We start from the raw sequence: 17,849 nt of genomic DNA, 5'->3' as shown, positions 1-17,849 counted from the left end.
TTGAAGTTCTATGGGAGGTGGGCTCCATTGCTAGTCCGCTAGGATGGTCAACCAGGAACTCCTAAGGCTAGATTATGGGTTCTGGGAGTAGGAGACTAAGACCTCACAAAAATGAGGTCAACAACATCATGACCGACAGTCTACATATTGAGCGTTTGCCATTGATCACATTCCAGAGTTAGTTCTACTTGGAGAATTTATTTATTAGATACACTCAGTTGAGTACGAGGAATGGGAGAAACAAATTACAAACTTAATGGCTAAAGAGTTACTTTGTAAAAATTTATATCATATTTTAAATAATATGAGCTATATATGCACCTCTAGCTCATATTATTTAAAATATGATATAAATTTTTACAAAGTAACTCTTTAGCCATTAAGTTTGTAATTTGTTTCTCCCATTCCTCGTACTCAACTGCGAGATTGACTTATCGGGAAATTACAACAGTCTCGCTACATTCAACGTGCCTGATTTGATTCCATACTTTGAGGAGATAGAAGCTTTAACGAATATGATACATATTTATTCTATCAGGATATACTTAGGAATGACAATGTCTTTGGGATTGACTTATCAGGAAGTTACAGCAGTCTCGCTACATTCAACGTGTCTGATTTGATTCCACACTTTGAGGAGATAGAAGCTTTGACGAATAGGGTCAAAGCTCCGATGAATAAGGTCGAAGCTCTCCCAACCATGGGAGACTGATGTGGAGCGCCTTTGAAGCAGCAATTGCCGCGTCTGGACCGATTCGATCCAAGCACAGGTGGGACCAACCAGTCCTTCCAAGCAAGGAATTCCCTCTTATTGGGAATAAAACCCGCTTTATGTTGCTTTTGTTGTGTTTTAGGGCAATTTTTACATGTGTTTGTTAGGGATAGGAGCCGACATCTCTCTTTTCTCGTCTAGGGTTGTATACAAGGTCCGAGTGATGCATCGGATGTATCTTGCTCCTATGGTGATGATTATCCTCATTTGCCCTTCTCTTTTATCCTCCTCGTTGTTGCTATCATACTCCATTATAGCCACCTAGGACAGCCACTCCTTGTTGTCCTGATGCAGAACCAGTCGTCTGTCTGTGGGATTGACTTATCAGGAAGTTACAGCAGTCTCGCTACATTCAACTTGCCTAATTTGATTCCATACTTTGAGGAGAGAGAAGCATTGATGAATAGAGTCAAAGCTCCGATAAATAAGGTCAAAGCTCCGATAAATAAGGTCAAAGCTCTCACAACCATGGGAGACTGACGTGGAGCGGCTTTGATGCAGCAATTGCCACGTCTGGACCGATTTGATCCAAGCACAGGTGGGACCAGCCGGTCCTTCCAAGCAAAGAATTCCCTCTTATTGGGAGTAATACCCGCTTTATGTTACTTTTGTCGTGTTTTAGGGCAATTTTTTCATGTGTTTGTTAGGGATAGGAGCCGACATCTATGTTTTCTTGTCTAGGGTTGTATACAGGGTCCGAGTGATGCTCCGGATGTATCTTGCTCCTGTGGTGGTAATTATCCTCATTTTCCCTTCTCCTATATCCTCCTCATTGTTGCTATCATACTCCATTACAACCACCTAGGACAACCGCTCCTTGTCCTCATGCAAAACCAGCCGCCTGCCACCATGTTCTCTCGCAAATCCAGCCGCCAACCACCTAGGACAGTCGCTCCTTGATGCTATGCAGATCCAGCTGCCAGCAACATTTGTCTGCCTTACTACCACTTAGCTTGCTACCACCACCCTACCAAATCCTCCATACACTATTTCCATCCTGTTGTCGCCGCCCTTCCAGCATCTTCACAGCAGCCCCTACAACCCCTGCTACCACTGCATTCTGCCAATGCCCACCACAATCACTCCAGCCACTTGTCGCTCCCTTCCTACCTACATAGCCACCCATCACCACCCCCGAATCCAACATTAGATTAAGCTAGTGTTATGTTTGTTGCAATTTCAGATTTCTGTTTTGGTTACTTGTAACTTCTTATTTGATTTTGGTAATAAGATTTATTTTACAAAATCACTATCTGGGCCAAAATGAAAAAAGAGATGTAGAGCAAGTACCTATACACATATTATAGACAATATATGTTTTTAAGACTTCACCAGTGACAACAACATCTCTAGGTGACCACAACATCTTACAGGTCGAGTTCAACCCAAAAAGGGATTGCCAGCCCTCATGACCAACAATTTACAAATTGAGTGGTTGCCACTGAAAATAGTCTAGCATGTCATTGATTACATTCCAGAGCTAACTCTTTCAAGCAAATTTATTTATCTTATACACAGTCAACTATGAGGAATGCGAGAAACAAATTACATATTTAATGGCTCAAAAGTTACTTTGTGAAAATCTATGTTCACATGCAACTCCAGTTCTTATGCTAAAAGAGGATAGATACTTATTCTATCAAAATAAGCTTAGGAATGACAACGGCTGCAGAATTGACTTTCTGTGAAGTTACAGCAGTTCCACTAGCTTCAATGTTTTTGATTTGATTTCATACTTTGAGGTGACTGAAACTTCAACGAATGAAATCAAAGCTCCCCCAACCAGGGGAGACTGACATGAGGCGCCCTTGGCGTGTCATTTTCAACGTCTAAATTTGTTCGGACCACTCTATCTTTCCAGGCAGGAAATTTCCTCCTAATGGGAGCAGGTTGCACTTTTATTTACCGTAGAACTATTTTTGTTGCTTTTGTTGTGTTATAGGGCAATTTTTGCATGTTTTTTGTTCAAAACAACAACCAACGTCACTTTTTTCTAGTCTAGGGTTGTATACAAGAGTTTGAGTAGTGCTCCAACAATATCTCACCACCTAAGTGGTGGTTATCCTCATCTACCCTTCTCCTGTATCCTTCCCTTCATTGTCGCAATCATACTCCATTGTTGCAGCAACCTGGAACAACAGCTTCTTGTTGTCCTTATGTAGAGCCAGCCACCTGCCATCTTGTTATCCTTACACAGATATAACAGCTAGCCACCTAGGATTGCCTCTCATTGATGTTCTCTTGCAGATCCAGCCACCAACCACCTTTGTCTACCCTACTGCACTTAGCCTACTACTGTCGCCCTACCAAATTCCTGCAACCACTATTTCTACCCTGTTGTCACCGCAGCATCCTCACAGTAGCCCTCACAACCCCTATGCTACCAATGCATCCTGCCAACGCCCCAATCACTCCAACCACTTGCCGTCACCTTCCTACCTACATACTCGCCCAATCACTTCAATCACTATTTCTACCCTGTTGTCATCGCAACATCGTCACAGCAGCCCCTATGCTACCAATGCATCTTGCCAACACCCCAATCACTCCAACCACTTGCCGCCACCTTCCTACCTGCATAGTCGTCCATCACTACCCCTGGATCCAACTCAAACTTGAATTAGTATTGTTTTTGTTGCAATTTTAGATTTCAATTTTGGTTGGTTATAATTTCCTACTTAATTTAAACAATAATGTTTACTTTTCACATTATTTTTTTGTAAACTTTGGAATTATATGCACTAGATGAAAGCGGCAGAAAAAATCTTCTATTAAAGACTTATGGGAAGATTTATCATTACATTGCGCATAAAAGACCTAATATTGCATATGTTATTAAGCAAGTAGAATTCTATATTATTTAAAGAAAAAACTCTAGTAAATATATTCTATTCAAAGAAAGGAAAATTCAAACCTTGAAGCATACAAATGCAAATGATGCAGGTTCTATGGTTGGTAGGATATCAAATTCAGGATATTGGACATTCAGATGAGGCAACCTCATGATTTGAGTAAGTATAAAATAAAATGTGACAGTAAGCTGTAGTACAAAAGTCGAGTTTAAATCTATTGCCTTAATTAGAATCTACAAATAGCAACGGCTAAAAATTAACCTAAAAGATTGAAAGGTTTAGTAAAAAAGTTCCATAAAACTACCATGATAACTTGTCAGCCAGCCATCAAAATCGTGCATAATTCCATGCAACATGACTATACAAAATATGTTGAAATTGACAACTATTTCATAAAAAGAAAGGCTGAAAAATAATCAAACTTGCACACCGTTAATAACCACAGGTTAACTTACAAATATTCTCAACATAATAAACCAAGTGTAGTCTTTAAAAAAATTACCAGATGAGATAAAAAAAGATGACATCCATTCATTCACTCGAGGAAAGTAGGAAATGCTCAAAAATACCACCTCAACCATAACCCACACCTCCTCAGCTTCCACCCTCTTTTATGCATAATTCCTTTCTTCATTGGTACCTCGCAGATCCATAGGATCCAAACTACCTACTCCCCAATTTGTTTTGTAGTTAATTGTACTCTCATATTTTGTATATTTCATATTCGAAGCCATTATAAGCATAAATATCAGAATGAAGCACAATCAACAATTCTCCAATTTTGTCACTAATAAATCTTTCAGGTTTCAGTTTGTTAAGTCTATGAATAGGAACTTTAAATTAATGAGCATATTCAACCATTTTTTTAGATTCTACGATAAGTTAAAATGAATATGGCATCTTCATAAGTTAAACAAAGTACCTTAAGGATCTAATCAAAAGATTTATAATAGAGGTTTTCAAAGTACATTAAGGATCTAACCAGTACCCTTATGAGCCACCCTCAGAAGCTTCATAAGGATGAACAAAAAAACTTTGTCCCAAAGCTTTATAAAGATATAATGAGCTCATTTATTTATCTCAACATTAATAGGGAAAATATTAAGTTCAATATTTATATGGGTGCATGTTTTTAAGGAAATCCTAAAAGAAGCTCCTCTAGTTACAAATAGGAAATTCATTATATATCCTATAGGAAAACAGTAAGACTTTATTATTTTAAAATTTCATGTTCAAGTGAACTTTTAAACTACACTACTGTCAATTTTGCTAGTTGCAGAGTGCATCGAAAGAGAATCTTGTTACAATTTTTTAGTCTAGTAGAAAAATAAAATTCAACTCCATCAAATATGCCAATAAAAAACATTATTGCAATTAGTTGTGCAGCTCAAATGTTTTGACTAAAACGGCTATTAGAAAACTATAGCATTCATCTAAATAAAATTCCAATCAAATGTGATAATATCAAAGGAATTAGCCCAACGAAGAATTTTATCCAAGTCTAGAGAAAAGTACATCAAGATAAGAAAATACTATTAGGATAAATATAAATCATTGAGTAAAAATTCAAGAGGATTAAGAGAAAAATAACACAAAATCTAAAGCATAAGACACAAATTAGAGCACCTAGGTCTACAAAAGCACTAGGATCAAATATTTTACTAGGTTTCAAAAAGAAAACATATGATTACATTTATATAATAAAGAAACATATATAACTTTGTTTCTGCTAACGACTAAGAAGAAAAATTTACCCAAATGTTGAACTAAGAAAAGCCATTAATGATGTTTCTCCTTACCTTTGACTAAAACGGCTATTAATGATGTTTTGACTAAAACGGCTATTAGAAAACTATAGCATTCATCTAAATAAAATTCCAATCAAATGTGATGATATCAAAGGAATTAGCCTAACGAAGAATTTTATCCAAAATCTAGAGAAAAGTACATCAAGATAAGAAAATACTATTAGGATAAATATAAATCATTGAGTAAAAATTCAAGAGGATTAAGAGAAAAATAACACAAAATCTAAAGCATAAGACACAAATTAGAGCACCTAGGTCCACAAAAGCACTAGGATCAAATATTTTACTAGGTTTCAAAAAGAAAACATATGATTACATTTATAAAATAAAGAAAAATATATCACTTTGTTTCTGCTAACGACTAAGAAGAAAAATTTACCACAAATGTTGAACTAAGAAAAGGCATTAATGATGTTTCTCCTTACCTTTAATTATCCTCACTGCCCTTCTCTTTTCCTCTGCTGTCTATCTTCTCTTTATTTTCTTATGATTAAGTAAGAATTAAATGTGTTTACTAGTTTATTAGGGAGAATCAAGTTGAGCCGAGTTGAGTATGTCATCAAAGAGACTTTGCTTATTAGAATCATAATTTGTTCATGTTCGATTTGAATTTGAGCCGAGCTTTCACATATATATTCATACATGACTTGTTTAAATTTTTTAATGATCATAATTGATTTTTACTTGGCTTGTTTATTTTTATTGAATAAGCTAAAAATTCCAATAAGTACTTCATTTTTTATATAAAATTAAAAATTTAAATTATAGTTGATGTTTCATATAAGGCTAGTAAGCAAACTAAAAAATTCGATGAACATTTAATTTTTATATTATAAATTATTAACAAATAATTTTATAAATCTAAATAAACAAGCAATTGAATAAATTTCAAATTTGCATCTAACTAATTTATTTTAAGTAAATTAAATGATTATAAGTTTTAAGTAAGATTTCTCACAATCGCATAACATAAATGGATACTAACAAACTAGATCATTCAAATAAAAAAATGCATTAATTTTATATGCATATTGATATTAAATTATAACCTGCACTAATAAATATATAATTAAATAATTTATAGTTAATCAAATTTTATTTAAATAGCATATCATATTATTATAAAGCATTTAACATATTACTTGTTGAACAACAAACGAGTTTGTTTATAAATATTAACAAACAAATTGGACCATTTTCAAATTTGGTTCATTAAACTTTCAAGTTTTAAAAATAGGTTCAAAATTATTTATTTATTAATTTGAACAAACATGATTAAATATTAATTGAGCCGAGTCAGTGTTCATCAAGTGCATTGGTTCATTTATAGCCCTATATTTTTATAATAAAAGTTCACATTTCAATATTAATAATCAATAATCTGACTAAAAATGAACCGATAGTTTGATAAGTTACCGTGGCCCGACTCCATTAAATCTCGTTCATAATCATTTGATTAATTAATCAAACACTTTTGTATATACTTGATTGTTAAAAGGATAACCTTGAACATCTGCTTCTCGACTCATTCATGCTCATAAACGAGCATTATTTAAATCTTATGAACAATATTATTAAGAAGCTTGATTAATGCTCATAAAAAATCTGATTAAGACTCAAAATAACATTTGATATAAAGCTCGAGTCTTTTTGTTAGACATGTTATTTTTGTAATTATATTTGTCGAGTATTTGTGCTACCATGTTGGATATTTTGGATTTGTGAGATTGTCTTTCAAGTTTAAATATAATAATTTAGCTCTTGTTTAATATAAACTTAGTTCATGTTTAAATTCATACAAATTAAATTAAAAAGTTTTAAAATATGCATGATTTTCCCTAAAGTGTATATATTGGTTAAATATTTTTGTTTAATTCAAATTGTTTATATATTATTTGTTGAATTTATCTTGTTTATAAATTTTATGCATAATTTATTTATTACTTAAATTTTGTTTATATATTTAATTCATATTGTCGAGACCCAGTTGAGTGGATGCAGCAAGTAAACCAAGCAAATTCTCCCTCACTATTTATCACCAAGTATGTTTACGATACGCCTCAGCACTGAAATCACCGAACAAATCACGACAAAATCGCAATAGATAGGTTAAAAAACACAACTAAGGACGGTTATTACAAAAATCAAAAGAAAACAAGTAAGATACAGGGCTGATCTACTATTCGAGAAGTAGATCATCTATTTCACACCCTATATGTCGCTAGAAATACCACAAGAAGAAAGCAAACAACAACCACAAAAAACATGCATGAAAAAATAAAACAAGCCCTAGCTTCCACCTTAATAGAGTTCTCGTACAACATTTGAAAACTTTACTTTTAAACTTCCCTCCAAACTCCCCACAATTCCTCCTTGAATATGTGATTATGGCCCTAGTAGACCCCACCCTTTCCTTCCTCTGTGCCTCGCCCAGCTCCCTCCCATTCTTCCTGCGATAAGGGTGGACCCGTCTGTGGGCCAACGAGATTGCAATCGGTCGGTCCAGAAGGGACCTGCTGCATACTGGGCGTAACATTACTCTCCTCCCAAAAAAGCACTTTGTCCTCAAGGTGAAGGACGTAAACTGTTTGTGGATCGCCTCGTAAGGCTCTTATGTTGCTTCATAATTTGACAGTCATTTCCACTTAACCAATACCTCCTTCACTCACCTTACTCCTCGGTGCACTCCTTCGATCTCTAATAACTCCAGAATCACCTCCAAGTCCTCTGGGCAGGCGATAGTGTAGATGAGGGTGTGTAATCTCCAATAACTCGTTTCTGTTGGGATACATGGAGGACTGCGTATAGTGCTGATGATGGTAGTAACCTCAAACGATAGGTCACTGCCCCGATGTGTGTTATCACCTCATAAGGCCCAAAGTATCTCGATGAAATTTTTTAAATGAACAAGACGACTATAGGCCTTTTGCACCCCTGAATGTCCCCCGATCGCACTGTCATGAAACTCTTGTAATAATCTAGGAATATACTCCCATGACTTGGAAGCATGAATCACCCCTAGTGAAGCATTTGTTGACCCCTCAATGCATATCCTAGATAACTGTTCAAATAATATAGTAATTACCTTATTTTCCTCAGCTCCTCATCCCTTTCATTTTACTGTGTCAAGGCCTCCCAATCTAGGATAAAGGGTACCGATAGGGCAGTCAATCGGGGTTCCTCCGCCTTTCTCAATGATGTGACAACTGTCTTGCTCTCCAATCCTGGCCGGTACTAAATCTTGAAATCATACCCCAATAGCTTGGACAACCATCTCTAATGATCCTCAATCGTCATCCGCTACTCTAGAAGATACTTCAAACTCCTCTGATTTGTTCTAAATGTCATCCCAACAAGTAGGGCGCCACTTTTAAATGGCCAAGACAATCGCAATCAATTCGTTCATATACTGACTTTAGCCTCTTTAGCCTCGCTCTGACTGTAAGAACCCGGCTGAAGTTGGCAATTGATTGCTAATCTTGCATGAACACTACTCCCAATCCGTATCATGAGGCATCCATCTCCACCACAAATGGTTTACTGAAGTCTAGAAGCGCTAGTCACATTAGTCACGGTCCTCTTCAGAAGCTCAAATGCCTGTGGTTGTGTCCCCCCAATTAAAATTGTCTTTCTTCAACTGCCCTGTCAATAGTCATGTTATCGTGCCACATCCTCTCACGAACTTTCGGTAATAGCTTATGAGTCCCAAGAATCCTCTCGACTCCTTGAAATTCCTCTGCAAAGGCCAATCAACCATCACCTAATCTTGGTTTGATCCGCTGCTACCCCTGTCCTGGCCACAACATTTCCTAGGTACTCCACCTGTAATTGAGCAAACGAACATTTCTTCAAATTAGCATACAATCCAGTAGCTTAGATAACCATCTCTGATGCTCCTCTGTCGTCATCCGCTACTCTAGAAGATACTTCAAACTCCTCTGGTATGTCCTAAATGTCATCCCAACAGGTAGGGCGCCACTTTTAAATGGCCAAGACAATCGCAATCAATTCTAGTTCATATACTGATTTTAGCCTCGCTCTGACTGTAAGAACCCGGCTGAAGTTGGCAATTGGTTGCTAATCTTGCATGAGCACTGCTCCCAATCCGTATTCTGAGGCATCCATCTCCACCACAAATGATTTACTGAAGTCTAGAAGCGCTAGTATCAGTACATTAGTCACGGTCCTCTTCGAAACTCAAATATATGTGGTTGATTTCCCCTAATTAAAATTGTCTTTCTTCAACTGCCCCGTAAATGGTCATGTCATCGTGCCACATCCTCTCACGAACTTTCGGTAGTAGCTTATGAGTCCCAAGAATCCGCTCGACTCCCTCAAATTCCTCTGCAAAGGCCAATCAATCATCGCCTAATCTTGGATTGATCCGCTGCTACCCCTGTCCTAGCTACAACATTTCCTTGGTACTCCACCTGTAATAGAGCAAACGAACATTTCTTCAAGTTAGCATACAATCCAGCAGCTTGGATAACCATCTATGATGCTCCTCAGTCGTCATCTGCTACTCTAGAAGATACTTCAAACTCCTCTGATCTGTCCTAAATGTCGTCCCAACAGGTAGGGCGCCACTTTTAAATGGCCAAGACAATTGCAATCGATTCTCGTTCATATATTGACTTTAGCCTCGCACTGACTGTAAGAACCCGACTGAAGTTGGCAATTGATTGATAATCTTGCATGAACACTACTCCCAATCTGTATCCTGAGGCATCCATCTCCACCACAAATGGTTTACTGAAGTCTATAAGCGCTAGTACCAGTACATTAGTCACGGTCCTCTTCAGAAGCTCAAATATTTGTGGTTGCTTCCCCCCAATTAAAATTGTCTTTCTTTAACTGCCCCGTCAATGGTCATGTTATCGTGTCACTTGAGTAATGTGGTCACGCTGTATTCAGGCTCGGTCATGCCCAATCATTGAAAAGGCCCGCGCGACAGCAGGACTGGCGTAGCCACGCCGAAACACGGCGTAATTACGCCATCGATCGGGCGTGGTCACACTGGCGTATAATTTTAGATTTAAAAACTCTTTACTGCGGGATTCTTACAAATTTGGGAAGGATTTTTGAATTCGTGCTATAAAAACGTTGTATTTGGAGATTGTAGGGAGCTTTTGGAGAGAAGATTGTAGGAGGTTAAGGTTTAGAGAGAGATTTATTTTCTCCTCTCAGATTTCTCTTTCTTGTTTCAGCACACAAGAACCTAGCCGAGAAGGAATTTCGACCGAGCCTTCCCCTAAGAGCCTTAAACAGCAACTAGCAACTAGCACTAGCAAAACAATCTCAGCCTTCATTTCTCTCTCAAAATTTTCAACAACCCAAAACAATACTTTAGAAAGTTTTTTTTATAGGCAGAAATGAGAGGGGGACAGCCACCTACCAACCTCACTGATGGTCGAATCAAAAAAATAGGAGTGAATCGTCACCATAAATAAGGAGAAAGTAAAGCCTCGAGAGAAGAAGGGTCGGCCAGCCGAGCTCCCACGATTGGAGCATCGAGTGAGAGAGAGATCGCTGGCCACGCGAGGAAGGAGAACAGTTAAGAGAGAGGAAGATCGCCGCGTGGATCGCTCGTGAGATCTAGGGTTCGCACGAGAGGGGGGCGAGCCAAGCGGCTGGTCGAGCTGTGGGATCAAATGGGGGCTAAGTATGCGTGTAAAGGGAGTGTAAAGGGATAAATAGGGTTTAGAATTATAAATATTATTATAACTAATAATATAAATATAAAATATTTAATATTACAACATTACAGAAATAAAATTTGATTTGTACCTTTTATTCGTGCGTCACAGCATAACAAAATGGATGTCCTTTTTAGGTAATTCTGATGTTTCGGACGCGTTGGTGTTGTCTGTTTCTTCGTCAGTGGTCTTTTTAATGAATTCATCGATTTGCGTGCAATTTGCTCGTGTCAAAATTTATAGCAATATGGGTGTCTTTTCTTGCTAAAATTGATGTCCCGGACGCGTTGGCACAGTCCATTTTATCGTCGGAGGTCGTCCGGAGACATTCGCATTTTCACCCATCCTTTAAGTTCAATTTTAGTCAGATCTTGTGCAACTTAGTGAATTTTGTGCATTTTGTGTGTGTGTGTGATGATAAAGTCCTGAAGAGGTTTTCCTATGGCTTGAGATCCTATTGGAAACTTCTCTCTGAGTCTCTACATGATAGTCCTTAACCACTCGACCATACGACGATGGTTTTGAGATCATCAATGTGGGACATCACAAGAGAAATAGGAGGTGTGTGGAATTTCTAAGAGGATGAATTCCAATACTAATTTTCTAAGATAGTCAATATGAACCCCTAGAGCTAAATCCTAGGATCTTAAGGAAAAGAGTAATGACCTCAAAATGAGGTCAACGAGGCTGACGGGATTGCAATCAGCCGGTCCAAGAGGGACCGACTATGTACTGGGCGTCACAGTTTAGACCTCGACTATTATGACTCTAAAATAATAACTTTTACGTAGTTTGAAAAACAAAACAAATTTGCAATAAAGCCTAGTTGTGTAAGTCTGAAGTCATTTAGGCGTTCTGGAATCTCCGCATAGAGTAACTTTCAAAAACTTAATGTCTTTTTTAAAATAGTTACTAAAATTAAATTGAAGTATAAAAAAATATTTTTATCTTAAATTAAAATTTCATTTGAAACAAAAAAAAGCTCGATTAGATAAAGGCTAAACTAGCCACCCTTTTAAAAAAATTGATAGGATTTAACAAGTTCGACTCATGAAGGCTAAAAGAGTTGCTCGTTTAAAGGGTCGGTAACCATTAAATGAACCAAGCTCAAGCAAAACTAAAAGTGCACTTGAAAAAAAAATGAATTTAAACAAACTAAACTTGAGCACTATCCTAGAAGCTCAAATTGAGCTCAAGCCGAGTTTAAAAGGGTTTTTTGTTACATAGCTCGAACTCGAATAGCCTCCTACTCGATTTGACTAAATTCATTTGCAGCCCTAATCAACCATCATTGAATATTTTTGTAGTTTTCATTGTAAATTTTTGTTGTAACATTTATTTAGGATTTTATAGTACCTTCTATTCATAACTTCGTGGTACCCTCCCGTTTAGGATATTGTAGTCAAAAAGATCTAATAACTTAGATAATTAAAAATATTGACTCCACCATTAACAATCATGTTAATAGAAAAATTGTTTAGGTGAAGTATACTGGAGCTAGGCATCAATTCATAGACATATTTAGTGAGCCCTTATCTGAAGAACAATTTTGTTAAAGTTAGGATACAGCTTAGTATGATAGATCTTAAAAAATTAGTCATTGGATTGTATTTTTTATATTCCTAGAATAAACCTATAATTATTAAACGATGTTTATGACATCATATAAAAAATTCCTATTTTATTAAAAAATTATTACAACAAAAATGATATGTTATTCTATGTTTATCACAATAAATTGCATTATAATAAATAATATTCTTAGTTAAAGAGACTCGCGATTGTTATATTGAGATATGTGATGACGAACGTGATCCTATATGACCAAGCGAATCTGTAAGGCTCCATAGGTGGACCTGCATGACTACACCCTCTTAGAATTTGTCTAGTGATTTAATGTTCTAGAACTGGGGGTTGAAACACTATTTTTCATCTTCACCTCTCTCTCATTTTTCCTCACACAACATTGCTAACACTATCAAAGCTTTTCAAATTACATTTTAGGTCCATCCTAAAATAAAACTAATTCTGAATTTCAATTTTTCTCACGAAAATAACTCACTTCCTGACCATCTTTCTCAATATTTTTCATCTTATTCATTGTTTATCTTATTATACCTTCACTAAGTTTCTTTTTATTTGATAGTGTTTATATATTCTTTATCACTTACTTTATTTTTTTTTATTATAGCCAGTATTGAATTGATTTTCTTCCTTTCTTGATATATCAGTTTGAATTATTTATTAATATCTTTCTTCTCATGTTGTACCTCTGTACTTGATTGTATAAATGACTCTTGATTTCGGTATCGACTTTTTGCATTCTATTAAACATTGCCTAAGAGGGATAAATAATAAAGTGTAGTATGTGAACATATAATGGAGAAATTAAAGTGCTATAATGGGTTTATGACTTGATACTTGTTTCTATCCTAACACATAAATTTGAGTCATCCAACCATTTAAATTTATATAATCTTGCAATGATTAAACGCAAGATTACTTGCATCTCACCTTAAGTTCCAAAAATAAAGATTTATCATCATGAAAAATAGGAGATTGCTAATAAGCACAAATTTGATTTACATTTTATTTTGATGATGATAAATGTATATTTGTGAGTATTTATGGTCTATTGACTATTAGGGTGGTAATAATCCACAAAGTATTAGTAAGAATTTCAAAGCTTGTGACTCAGAAATTCAATGTGGAATGCATATTCATTATGACTGTGAGCTCAAGGCATAGATTAACTATTATAAGTTTATTTTAGTTATTTGAATTGATCGAGTAATGTTAAGAAAAAATTGCAGTTAAGAAAAACAAGAAACACAATCAAAATTTCTTCAGAAATATGCTTATGCAGATATATAAACAAAATCAATATTTAGTCAAATTATTTTACATATTCTGTGAGCATTATAAGTTTCATATTAATAGCCATTCTTTATTGTATGACCTAAAAATCATGTGACAATGTCAGCGCTGCAAGTCTACTGCTATATAATCTAACACATGTTGCTTTTAGCAAAGGGAGGCAAGTGGCAATGCAGCTGCACCCTTATGGCAATGAGGGTTGTTGACCGATTATCAATAGTTAGTTTCTTTATAAGTTCTAAATAGTTTGAAGTGTTGGAGACATGGGTAAGATGAATTTGACCTTATTTGTGCCTCTTCTTCCCTATAAATATGAGATTAACCTCTCAAAAGACTACTGATAAAGACCCGCTACACATTTCTGAAGCGTTCCAAGGGTGCATTTGAATCTTCATTTGCCAATAATTTCCATTTCTTCCTTTATTAATCCTAGCACTATATTTCATTCAATCCAAAGCCAGATCCATGTGAGTTTCATTGTCAGCTAGTCAGCACAACTTGTTTAAGCAAACAAGCTGCAACAAGTCCGAGTGTAGCATCTCAACAACCCTTCCAAATACACTGTAGTTATATCTTAACAAGAACTTCGAAAAAAAATGCATTTCCAAACCATGCTCCTTACTAACATTTTGAAAAAGAGATGGGACCTTAAGGCTTTATTTGGTTTGAAATTAATTTAAAAAGAAAAAATAAACGTGAATTGGCTAAGGATCCATAACCATTGAATTTAAGGTTTTAAACCTTTATGATTGTTTTCTTTTTTTCATTTCCTTTAACTCAAATTCCTAGCATCTAAACATAGCGTAAGATTCTTGGTCGGCTAAACAAGAAAAAGAAATCGTCCCTAGTAACCACACCCTGGTTAAATTCCAAAAATGTTTAGCTCCCAAAATCAACTTTACGCCTTGATTTATTAATTTAAAACATAAAATTGGCTCCATGTTTGAAACTTTCAACGGAGGGAAGGGAAGAAATCATCAACACTTTCCAAAAACACAGTGACTTCATAGTTTTCAGCAAATAATATAAGAGTATATTTGTTAGCCTTTACGTTTATGAGCAGCTAAAAACAGCCATTGGTCAATGTTTTCACTCGACAAGAATCAAACAGAAATTGAACACTGCTCCTAAGATGTTCAAGAAGATAATTAATAAGAAAGCAGGGCGGGTCACGCTATTGTGTAGAACCTAATAATTAAAGGAGGAAGAGAGGCGCTAAGCAAAAACTGCAGTTAAATGTAAGACATGATAGTCCACAATCATGAGTTAGCATAAATTGAGTGCATTTATAATTTAATTTACATTTTAAAAACTCAATACTTGGAAGGATTGATTGAAAACATTTAATGGAGATAAGACAGCATTACAGTTAATCAAGTATGTGATCTTCAATAAGATAAGAAGAAAATTGTCTCAAAGCGCTCTCTTGAAGTTATATAGACATGAACAGCAAAAGCAAGGTGGCACACTATTGTTTAGAAGATAATAATTAAAGGAGGAAAAGAGGTGCTAGGCAAAAACTGCAGTTAAATGCAAAATATGGCAGTCCACAATCATGAGTTGGCATAAATAGAGTGCATTTATAATTCAATTTACATTTTAAAAAGTCAATAAGGCTTGTATTTCAAAAATTCAATATTTGGAAGGATTGATTGAAACATTTCATGGAAAAAAAACAGCATTACAGTTAATCAAGTTTGCGATCACATAAATGTAACAACTAGCGAATAAATCAACAACCCATCCACACATTATCCCTGGCAGCTTTCTTCGTTATAAAAAATTTGAGAAAATTAAGTTTTATTATTTTCAAGCAAGGTGGAGCATAAAACTAGGAAACCACAAAATGATATTTCCCTTGGTAAAGAATGTTCAAGAAAGATTCCTGTACTGCAAAGCACATATTATGTAGCGCTCCTATAGAAATACTTGGTTGTGAAATCATACAGAAACTATTTCATGACGAGGAAGAATTATTTTCGTAGAATCTGAAGTGCCCTATCCTTTCCAATTTCACCATTCCAAATATCATCATTAGCCTTATCACAAGAACTGAGGCCTGCTTTAAGAACCCGCACTCTCCATTCTTTCCAATTAATTGTTGCATGGCATGTTAACTCTATTTACACGATAATTTTGCATACCTAAGGATTGTGTTACCTTTAGTCAACCTTTTTTTACCTTCCTAATCTCTCCATATTAATTTTGTCAACAATTTATTTTATGCATTCTATAGGTTTATGCATTCTATAGGTATTACATTCTATCATGAAAATATTATCATTTTCAATCTATCTCAACCAGCTTCATCACAGAAAAAATATTACCATTCTCGTGGTCATCATCCCCGTAGTAAGAATCGTTATACTATTGCATTCCTAAACTACAATGAAGTTTGATATTACTAACTCCACATAGTTTTTGTACTCCAACCTAGGAAAAATCAATTCCACAGGGCGGGGCAATCAAAGTTTCTCCAATCTGAGGAAGCATTTTAGGAGATATGCATAAGATGATGTGTTCAATCACAGAATAGCATAATTTTACTAAAGTAGTTAGTATGCCCTATTCTTCATGAGCTGACCAAAACAAATCATGTGAAAGTTCACTACGACACTAAGGGGCTGTCTGGTAACGGATAAGTGTGATTTAACTTAAATCTACTAGATAGCAAAAAAGGGCAAATTTGAAGTCATAGATTTAGTAAATTCAATTTCTTCTCAATCCTCATTTTTTTCCTAGATCTATATTTTCTGGCAGGATTTAGTAAATCTAGTTTTACAGGATTACTAAAGCTGTTACCAGACAGCCCTTAAATATCTCTAAGCATATACAGAAAGATTGACAATCAAAATCCTTTATTCTAACTTGAGAATAAGCACAAAATCTATGTTCCAAAGCTCATTCACTACAACCTTCACAATAAGAAATACAAGAAAACAGTATGTTTTGCCAATGCTCACTTCCAGAAATTATCACTGGAATCAAGCAATCATACAGCACTCTCGAGACACAAGCATCATCCAATCTTATATGAGCATTTCAAGAAGCATGTCACCAAATTTTCAGTCAATACAGTTGACCCACAACCAAAAAACCAATGCCCTAGAAAAATAACACCAAACAAACCACATAAAGCCATCATAAAACTGTGTCCAATCTGAACTCTCGTGAAACTTTTTTCCAAAACAGCAAAAAATCACGCCAATTACTGTTATCACACACGGCAAGGCATGTCGCATTGTTGCTCCATTAAATCAAAAGAAACAGCAGAGGATGAAAATTCTAACATATAAAAAGTAATAAACGAGATGCATATCGTTGATTGATGGAAAGTAGTTTCAATGGAAGCCTTACCTCAAAGGGGGTGACAATGACGAGGGCCTCAAGTACACCGGCCCCGAAACCGGACATCAATCTGCCACGTTGGGACAAATCTCCCGTAGCCGAATCCTTGAACGCGGACTGGAAGAGAGCATTGGAGCCCATTCGGAGGGCATACTTGAGAGTGAGGTGAGTGGCGAAGGGGGTCAAGCCTTTCCAAAGCGCACGAACGCCCTCCGTCCGTGCTACTGTTTTCCCGCAGTCGGCGATTCCGCGGTACGCGCCGCTATGATCCAGCTGCAGCCTTGTCTTGATAACGTCGATCGGTTGAAGACAACACGCCTCCATAATCCCACCAATAGAACCGGATATCGCCCTCACGTAAGGTGGGATCGACTCCTTCTTCCCGCCGACCGAAGCCCCGACTCCATTGCCGGCAGGAGCTCCCATTAATGGGAGCGGAAAATTTGACCGCGGATAAGGCTACGGCGTCGTAAGAAGGCAGTGAAATTCCAAAATA

At 36.1% G+C, this 17,849-nt stretch overlaps 1 protein-coding gene across 1 annotated transcript in view; it reads right to left on the bottom strand.

The window, feature by feature from the left end:
- The window catches only part of LOC110023715 (mitochondrial succinate-fumarate transporter 1), a 33,041-nt gene extending 15,192 nt beyond the window's left edge, over positions 1-17,849 (bottom strand). The window contains exon 1 of the mRNA XM_020723257.1: positions 17,363-17,849. Coding sequence (XP_020578916.1) covers positions 17,363-17,779 — 417 coding nt within the window. The 5' untranslated portion in view covers positions 17,780-17,849. The remainder of the gene's footprint in view (positions 1-17,362) is intronic.

The sequence above is a fragment of the Phalaenopsis equestris genome, unplaced genomic scaffold (assembly GCF_001263595.1).
Source record: "Phalaenopsis equestris unplaced genomic scaffold, ASM126359v1 Scaffold000226, whole genome shotgun sequence".
NCBI classification, from domain to species: Eukaryota; Viridiplantae; Streptophyta; class Magnoliopsida; order Asparagales; family Orchidaceae; genus Phalaenopsis; species Phalaenopsis equestris.
This window is presented reverse-complemented; position numbering and strand designations above follow the sequence as displayed.